At 47.1% G+C, this 9,703-nt stretch overlaps 1 protein-coding gene across 2 annotated transcripts in view; it reads right to left on the bottom strand.

Annotated features, from left to right (window-relative positions):
• Positions 1-1,935: 1,935 nt before the first annotated feature.
• The window catches only part of LOC147120016 (neurobeachin-like protein 1), a 254,216-nt gene continuing 246,448 nt past the window's right edge, over positions 1,936-9,703 (bottom strand). For both annotated transcript variants that reach the window (XM_085985506.1, XM_085985507.1), the window contains 3 exons: positions 8,603-8,691; positions 3,852-4,508; positions 1,936-3,261 (listed from right to left, as the gene is read on the bottom strand). In XM_085985506.1, the coding sequence (XP_085841632.1) occupies positions 2,995-3,261; positions 3,852-4,508; positions 8,603-8,691 (1,013 nt within the window). In that variant the 3' untranslated portion in view covers positions 1,936-2,994. The remainder of the gene's footprint in view (positions 3,262-3,851; positions 4,509-8,602; positions 8,692-9,703) is intronic.

The following is a 9,703-nucleotide window of genomic DNA, read 5'->3' as shown; positions in this document are numbered from 1 at the left end:
TCTCTCTCCCCCCATCCCCAGAATCTCTCTCCCCTCCCACATCCCCAGAATCTCTCTCCCCCATCCCCAGAATCTCTCTCCCCTCCCACATCCCCAGAATCTCTCTCCCCCCACATCCCCAGAATCTCTCCCCCCACATCCCCAGACTCTCTCCCCCCATCCCCAGAATCTCTCTCTCCCCCCACATCCCCAGAATCTCTCTCTCCCCCCATCCCCAGAATCTCTCTCTCCCCCCATCCCCAGAATCTCTCCCCCCCCATCCCCAGAATCTCTCTCCCCTCCCACATCCCCAGAATCTCTCTCCCCCATCCCCAGAATCTCTCTCCCCTCCCACATCCCCAGAATCTCTCTCCCCCCACATCCCCAGAATCTCTCCCCCCACATCCCCAGAATCTCTCCCCCCATCCCCAGAATCTCTCTCCTCCCATCCCCAGAATCTCTCTCCTCCCACATCCACAAAATCTCTCCCCTACCCACATCCCCAGAATCTCCCCCCATCCCCAGAATCTCCCCCCATCCCCGGAATCTCCCCCCCCTCCCACATCCCCAGAATCTCTCTCCCCCCACATCCCCAGAATCTCTCCCCCCCCACATCCCCAGAATCTCTCCCCCCATCCCCAGAATCTCTCTCCCCCCACATCCCCAGAATCTCTCTCCCCCCACATCCCCAGAATCTCTCTCCCCCCACATCCCCAGAATCTCTCTCCCCCCATCCCCAGAATCTCTCTCCCCCCACATCCCCAGAATCTCTCTCCCCCCACATCCCCAGAATCTCTCCCCCCCCACTTCCCCAGAATCTCTCTCCCCCCACATCCCCAGAATCTCTCTCCCCCCACATCCCCAGAATCTCTCTCCCCCCACATCCCCAGAATCTCTCTCCCCCTCCCCAGAATCTCTCTCGCCCCATCCGCAGAATCTCTCTTCCCCCCCCCACATCCCCAGAATCTCTCTCCCCCCACATCCCCAGAATCTCTCCCCCCCCACTTCCCCAGAATCTCTCTCCCCCCACATCCCCAGAATCTCTCCCCCCACATCCCCAGAATCTCTCTCCCCACACATCCCCAGAATCTCTCTCCCCCTCCCCAGAATCTCTCTCGCCCCATCCGCAGAATCTCTCTCCACCCCCCCCCACATCCCCATAATCTCTCTCCTCCCACATCCACAGAATCTCTCTCCCCCCACATCCCCAGAATCTCTCTCCCCCATCCCCAGAATCTTCCCCCCCCCCACATCCCCAGAATCTCTCTCCCCCCACATCCCCAGAATCTCTCTCCCCCCTCCCACATCCCCAGTATCTCTCCCCCCCTCCCCAGAATCTCTCTCCCCCCACATCCCCAGAATCTCCCCCCCACCTCCCACATCCCCAGAATCTCTCTCCCCACATCCCCAGAATCTCTCTCTCCCCACATCCCCAGAATCTCTCTCCCCACATCCCCAGAATCTCTCTCCTCCCCATCCCCAGAATCTCTCTCCCCCCACATCCCCAGAATCTCCCCCCCCACATCCCCAGAATCTCTCTCCCCACATCCCCAGAATCTCTCTCCCCCCATCCCCAGAATCTCTCTCCCCCCATCCCCAGAATCTCTCTCCCCCCATCCCCAGAATCTCTCTCCCCCCATCCCCAGAATCTCTCTCCCATCCCCAGAATCTCTCTCCCCCCCATCCCCAGAATCTCTCTCCCCCATCCCCAGAATCTCTCTCCCCACATTCCCAGAATCTCTCTCCCCACATCCCCAGAATCTCTCTTCCCCCCCCTCCCCCACATCCCCAGAATCTCTCTTTCCACCCCCCCCCACACCCCCAAAATCTCTCTTCCCCACCATATCCCCAGAATCTCTCTTCCCCACCCCACCCTCTACATCCCAGAAACTCTGTTTCCCCCCTCCATGACCCCAGAATCACTCTACCCCTCCACGTCCTCCTGTGTCCCTAGATTTGCTCTCTCTTTCGCCCTCCCCCTCCAAATGTCTCTTTCTCTGGTCCTCGAATCTTTATCTCTCCCCTTACTTCTCTCTCTCTCTCGCCCTAGAGAGGATTCATGGCATCCTGAAATGACTAGGCTCGCCTCTTTGGATAACATTCCCAAGTAATTTACAATACCCTTACTGCACTACAAATACATGGTTGGTTATAAAATGATTAATTAGCAAGAGTAGTTTTGGAGCTTCAGGTAGATGAAGGAAATATCCCATTACATGCAAACCATATGCCCACAATCAGGCCTTGATTGCAAGATTACTTCTCGGTCAACAATCTATTATTGTTGCTAAACAAATTTTACCTACGCCTGAATATGCAGCCTCCAGAGAAAACAACCACTATAAAACAACAACAACTTGTATTTATATAGCACCTTTAACGTAGTAAAACGTCCCAAGGCGCTGCACAAGAGTATTTTAAGACAAAAAATTTGACACCAGCAAAGACATGCTTATCCAGGCCGACTTGACCAACATACCACCAACCAGTCTTAAATCTAGAGGGCTATTTTGGACCGTCGCCGAAGCCCTTCAGCGATCTCCAATCAGCCTTGATGACCAATGGTGAAATGTTTGGAAGAACTGCGACATACCAAATGGATTCCTTATAGAGGACTCCACAGTATAACCTGAAGGATCAAACCTTCCTCGCAAACAGTGGACAACCATCAACCGCCTCAGAACTGGCCATGGTAGATGCTGCCACCTTCTCCATAGATGGAAGATTAAAGCATTCCCATCATGCGACTGTGGAGCTCCTGATCAGACCCTGGAGCACATCATTGAGACTGCCCTCAGAGGAAATTTGCAGGCAGTCTACAAGATATCCACGCTGTTACACCTGAAGCTTTGGCCTGGATATCTGACTTGGATATTGACATTTAATTTGTTTTTTGTTACTACCAAATGAATGAAGAAGTCGTCATTTTAAATCTTGCAACCTTTCTTTACAGAAGAGGAACGTATTTAAATATTTGCAAAGTTAAAACTCCAAGCGTCAGTGCTATAATACTGATCATGAAATGCTAACAGTTCCACCTCTTAACAAAATCATCCACAAATAGAAACATTTTACAAAAGAAGTTTCATTTTTGTTTTCTACTAACATCAGTTTAATTTCATCGGATGGAGAAAGTAGTTCATTTGCTGTTCCTAGCTTCGTCAGCGCTGAGAAGACTTGTCCTCGTTCGATCCAGGCAGCATCATCTGACCCGTCCAGGCCACGCCACATGATACAAAGGAGGATGTCCATCAGAATCCGACTTAGTTCTTCCTCACACTTCTAAGGGAAACAAAGCCAGTTCTATAAGCAAGTACAGTTCACAAGGAAGTTAACTCTTAGAAGTAAGGAATGGTACAATGCTTGAGACCACATCCGGAGTCTTTAACACCTTGATTATGGACTCCGGCTATAGACACAGAATTTAGCAGTAAGAAAATAGATTCAGTGCCAAATTTGAGTAAACTATTTCACAGCCCAAACATATAATAATTGTGACTCCAATCAAACAAGTTTTTTTGATATATTAATTGGAATAACAGTATACTTGGGGTGGGGGGGGTGCGGGGGGGAGAGAACTGCAATTGGGCCAGATGTCTGTCAGAATTGTACCTAGTGCTTCAGCAGTGATGGCCTGACCATGTTTGGTACAAGTCCCTTCTGGGAGCAGCGCTCAAGTACGAAGATCAGTTGAAACACGGTTCAAGTCTTCAAATCAAAAGGCAAACACCCGCATAGATACCACTAGTCACATTTAATAAAAGTCTGACTTTTGTATGTTAAAGAATAATAGACTATTTAGCCCTGGTTAACATTAATTAGATCTATTTGGAAAAAGAATAAAATGCCACAAAAATCGTTTAACGAATTACCTCTCCACTTCCAAAGACTTCATAGATTGAGGCATCGTCCATGTAGCTTGACTCATCTGTGGTGCTAGGGTCCTTATCAAACTGCGAACCAAGAAAGTGTTTGGACATCTCCAGTGGAGATGGGGTGCTGGTAATGCTAACTGGGGTTTGGCTTTCACTGTCACCCATTTCGTAAGAGGCCGTGCTCGACAAGTCCAATGTTAGACCTCTCCCCTTAGGAGGCCAGTTCTCCGACTGAGCCTGATTTTCCACCAAGCTTTCTGTGAGGACACTATCGTTCGAGGACCTGTCATCTAAAAACGTCTCAGAAGAGTGACTTGAGTCGGTGGATCTTTCAACTGATCCATCAAAGCTTCTGTTATCAAATAATTTATTCACTGAACCATTGTCCACTGTATCGCCATCCGATAGTTTATCGTCCTGAGTTTGTGACTCTTCATTGGTGCTTTTCAACCGCTCTGCCCCGGGTCTCATCTCAAGCCGGGGATCAGTTTGTTTACTAAAATCCAAACTGTTGGTGCTCAAGCTGTCCACGCCAGCACTGTCCTTGTTATTGGCATTCTCCTTCAAAAATAACCTCACAAAGGTTTCTTGCCAACTGGTCTGCTTCGATATCTGCTGGGCTGCATCCTGCTGGGACTGCAAGTGCCGATAAATCTAAAACAATTAGGGGAGAAAGAAAGATCACCTATACATCACCGATAAAAAAGATACTTTTGGAAATATAGTTCCTTGGTCTTCTGAAATGTGTTATTTTCCTTGCCGCTGACTCATCAAGGTCTGTATGGTACTTATGACTAGAGTTAACCAAAGTAATCAATTATAACCAAAACAGGAACATAGGAACAGGAGTAGACCATTTAGCCCCTCGAGCCATTCAATGAGATCATGGCTGATCTGTGACCTAACTTCATATACCCGCCTTTGCCCCATATCCCTTAATAAATGTTGTTAACAAAAATCTATCAATCTCAGATTTAAAATTAACAATTTACCTAGCATTAATTGCCGTTTGTGGAAGAGAGTTCCAAACTTCTACCACCCTTTGCATATAGAAGTGTTTCTAACTTCATTCTAATTTTTAGACGATGCCCCCTAGTCCTAGAAGAACCAGCAGAAATAATTTCTCTCTATCTACCCCATCAGTTCCCTTAATATCTTGAAAACTTTGGTCAACTCACCCCTTGACCTTCTAAATTTCAGGGAATACAACCTTAGTTTGTGTAATCGCTCATCGTAATTTAACACTTGGAATCCACTTCAAAAAGTACTTCATTAGCTGTAAAGCGCTTTGGGACGTCCGGTGGTCATGAAAGGCGCTATATAAATGCAAGTCTTTCTTTCTTTCAGGTATCATTCTGGTAAATCTACACTGCATTCCCAAGGTCAATATATCCCTCCTAAGGTGTGGTGCCCAGAACTGCTCACAATACTCCAGGTGTGCTCTAACATGGGCTTTGTATAGCTATTGCATAATATCTGCCCCCTTGTATTCTAGTCCTCTAGATATAAAGGCCAGCATTCCATTAGCCTTTCTCATTATTACCTGTACCTGTCCATGACATTTTAATGATCTATGTACATAGATCCCCAAGTCTTTTTGGACCTTCACTGTTTCTAGCTTTTCACCATTTAGAAAGTACTCTGTTCTATGCTTTTTAGGTCCAACGTGGATAACCTCACATTTGCCTATATTGAAATCCATAGACCACATATTTGCCCATTCGCTTAATCTATTAATATCTTTGTAATTTTATGCTTCAATCCACACTGCTTACAAAGCCACCTATCTTTGTGTGGCTATCACATCATCTAATTCGTTAATAAATATGGTAAATTGTTGAGGCCCCAACACAGATCCTTGCGGGACACCACTAGTCACGTCCTGCCAATTAGAGTACCTACCCATTATCCCTACTCTGTTTCCTGCCACTCAGGCAATTTCCTAACCAGGTCAATAATTTGCCTTCAATTCCATGAGCTTCAATTTTAGCTAACAGGCTTTATCAAATGCCTTCTGGAAGTCTTTTAAATAACATCCATAGACATCAAAGGGACCTGTTTTTTTTATTCGTTTATGGGATCAGGGCGTCGCTGGCAATGCCAGCATTTATTGCCCATCCCTAGTTGCCCTTGAGAAGGTGGTGCTTTCTTGAACCGCTGCAGTCCATGTGGTGATGGTACTCCCACAGTGCTGTTAGGTAGGGAGTTCCAGGATTTTGACCCAGCGACGATGAAGGATTGGCGATATACTTCTAAGTCAGGGTTGTGTGAGACTTGCAGGGTAACTTGGAGGTGGTGGTGTTCCCATGCGCCTGCTGCCCTTGTCCTTCTAGGTGGTAGAGGTCGCGGGTTTGGGAGGTGCTGTCGAAGAAGCCTTGGCGAGTTGCTCCAGTGCATCTTGTAGATGGAACACACTGCAGCTACGGTACACCGGTGGTGGAGGGAGTGAATGTTTAAGGTGGTGGATGGGGTGTCAATCAAGCGGGCTGCTTTGTCCTGGATGGTGTCGAGTTTCTTGAGTGTTGTTGGAGCTGCACTCATCCAGGCAAGTGGAGAGTATTCCATCACACTCCTTACTTGTGCCTTGTAGATGATGGAAAGGCTTTGGGGTGTCAGGAGGTGAGACAGTCGCCACAGAATACCTAGCCTCTGACCTGCTCTTGTTGCCACAGTAGTTATGTGGCTGGTCCAGTTAAGTTTCTGGTTAATGGTGACCCCCAGGATGTTGACAGTGGGGGATTCGGTGATGGTAATGCCATTGAATGTCAAGGGGAGGTGGTCAGACTCTCGCTTGTTGGAGATAGTCATTGCCTGGCACTTCTGTGGCGCGAATGTTACCTGCCACTTATCAGCCCAAGCCTGAAAGTCGTCCAGGTCTTGTTGCATGCGGGCATGGACTGCTTCATTAGCAGAGGAGTTGTGAATGGCGTTGAACACTGTGCAATCATCAGCGAACAGCCCCATTTCTGACCTTATGTTGGAGGGAAGGTCATTGATGAAGCAGCAAAAGATGGTTGGGCCTAGGACACTGCCCTGAGGAACTCCTGCAGCGATGTCCCGGGGCTGTGATGATTGACCTTCAACCATCACAACCATCTTCCTTTGTGCTAGGTATGACTCCAGCCAGTGGAGCGTTTTCCCCGATTCCCATTGACTTCAGTTTTACTAGGGCTCCTTGATGCCAGACTCGGTCAAATGCTGCCTTGATGTCAAGGGCAGTCACTCTCACCTCACCTCTGGAATTCAGCTCCTTTGTCCATGTTTGGACCAAGGCTGTAATGAGGTCGGGAGCCGAGAGGTCTTGGCGGAACCCAAACTGGGCATCAGTGAGCAGGTTATTGGTGAGTAAGTGCTGCTTGACAGCACTGTCGATGACACCTTCCATCACTTTGCTGATGATTGAGAGTAGACTGATGGGGCGTTAACTGGCCGGGTTGGATTTGTCCTGCTTTTTGTGGACAGGACATACCTGGGCAGTTTCCCACATTGTCGGATAGATGCCAGTATTGTAGCTGTACTGGAACAGCTTGGCTAGAGGCGCGGCTAATTCTGGAGCACAAGTCTTCAGCACGATAGCCGGGATGTTGTCGGTGTCCTTGTGCATGAGTCACTGAAAGTGAAAGTGAAAGGAAGGCAAATGGTATGCTGGCCTTCATTACAAGAGGATTTGAGTACAGGAGTAAAGAAGTCTTACTCCAATTATATAGGGCCTTGGTGAGACCACACCTGGAGTACTGTGTACAATTTTGGTATCCTTACCCAAGGAAGGATATACTTGCCATAGAGGGAGTGCAACTAAGGGTCACGAGATTGATTCCTGGGATGGCGGGACTGTCGTATGAGAAGAGATTGAGTAAACTAGGCCTGTATTCTCTTGAATTCAGAAGAATGAGAGGGGATCTCATTGAAGCATACAAAACTATTACAGGTCTTGATAGGACGGATGCTGGGAAAATGTTTCCCTTGGCTCAGGAGTCTAGAACCAGGGGCCACAGCCTCAGGATAAAGGGTAGGCCATTCAGGACTGAGACGAGAGGGCTGTGGAGGTTCAGTTATTGGGTATATTCAAAACAGAAGTTGATAGATTTCTGACTAGTAAGGGCATCAAGGGATATGGCAATAGGGCCGGTGAATGGAGTTGAGGCAGAAGATCAACCATGATCTCATTGAATGGCGGAGCAGGCTCGAAGGGCCAAATGGCCTACTCCTGCTCCTATTTCCTATGTTCTTATTCCCCTTCCCACTATTTTAGTCACCTCTTCAAAAAATTCAATCAGGTTCGTCAGGCATGACCTACCCTTTACAAATCCATGCTGGCTATCTCTGATCAGTTGAAAATTTTCAAGATGTTCAGTCACTCTATCCTTAATTATAGACTCTATAATTAATAGGAACACTCGTTACACCTGGTTCACTCTGGGTTCTCCCATATATATGTACATACACTACGCCATTTCCCTGGCCTCTTACTGCCTGCCCAAATAAAATGCAATTCAATTGTCATAGCACACAGTTTGCCAACACACTGCGCCAAGTCAAGTTTCATAGTATGCATAATTCAGGTATGAGGAATGTAATAGTCATGGAAATGGTTCAAGCTTAGAAGAGCAACTGAATCAGGACTGACACTCTCCCACCATGTGAAAGTGAATGCATCCTGTCACCTTTTTCTCCTTTCTGTGATGCAAGTAGTTTGTTTTTATAAATTCAAAGGGAATGTGAATCACAAACAAAACTGGAGGACTGACCTTTCTGCAAGCAGCAAGCCTCACGCTGATTCCCGCTTTATGCACTAGGTGCACCACAGCCATTAGGTCTTTGTAATTTACCACAGAATCTGAAAGAAATGGAAGAGGAGGAAAAAAAATATGGTATTGCATTTCACCTCGTGTCTCCAATTATACACAGATTCTGTGGATATACAATTAGTTTCAGAAGAGGACATGCTTCTCGGAAGGTAAGGAAACAAAACTTGAAAGTGCCTGAAGGATGATTTGACCCGTCTCGCTCACCTTATAACAGCTTCTTCCAGTGAAACATAGGCAGAGGTCTGAAACCAGGTACGCTGCCCACCCTCCCAATCAGAACTGGCAAACAACCAAAAGAGGTCGGCGAAAAATGGACTGCAAACCTCATCAAATGGCATACAAATGCTCTAGGCCGTGAGCATAGTAGTAGGACACATACGAAGCACCCATGAACAAGGCAACCCTATGCACTCTTACATACACTCTAAACAGTTAATTCAAGAGCAGTACTGACAGAGGCTTGAGAACATGTGCTCCCCACCCTGTTGGTTGGGGAATGATGGGTGGTATGTGGGAAGACAGTCAATATAATCAGGTAATCTGACTGCCTCTTTCTGTACACGCTTCATTGGCAGTACTAGAGAGCAGTCTATTCCACCATCTAACTCTTTAGGTGTGGAAAAAGATATCCTTTAAACTACTCGAAGGATAAGGGGTAAGCCATTTAGGACAGAGATGAGGAGGAATCTCTTCACCCAGAGAGTGGTGAACCTGTGGAATTCTCTACCACAGAAGGCAGTAGAGGCCAATTCATTAAATATATTCAAGAAGGAGTTAGATATATTTCTTAAGGCTAAAGTGATCAAGGGATATGAAGAGAAGGCAGGGTACTGAATTTGGATGGTCAGCCATGATCTCATTGAATGGCGGAGCAGGCTCGAGGGGCCGAGTGGCCTACTCCTGCTCCTATCTTCTATGTTTCTAAGTCACAAGCTGGCTGTCTTTTACAGATTTTGCATAACTAACCTCTTTGCTACACTGCTGGGAGTTATTTCCAAATATAGCATTTTCACAGTGGATGTTTGAATCGGTGGACAATCA

Source organism: Somniosus microcephalus, chromosome 4 (assembly GCF_052327205.1).
Source record: "Somniosus microcephalus isolate GS21.2 chromosome 4, FLI_Smic_1.0, whole genome shotgun sequence".
NCBI classification, from domain to species: domain Eukaryota; kingdom Metazoa; phylum Chordata; class Chondrichthyes; order Squaliformes; family Somniosidae; genus Somniosus; species Somniosus microcephalus.
Note: the sequence above shows the minus strand (reverse complement) of the source record. Positions and strands in the feature narration are given on the sequence as shown.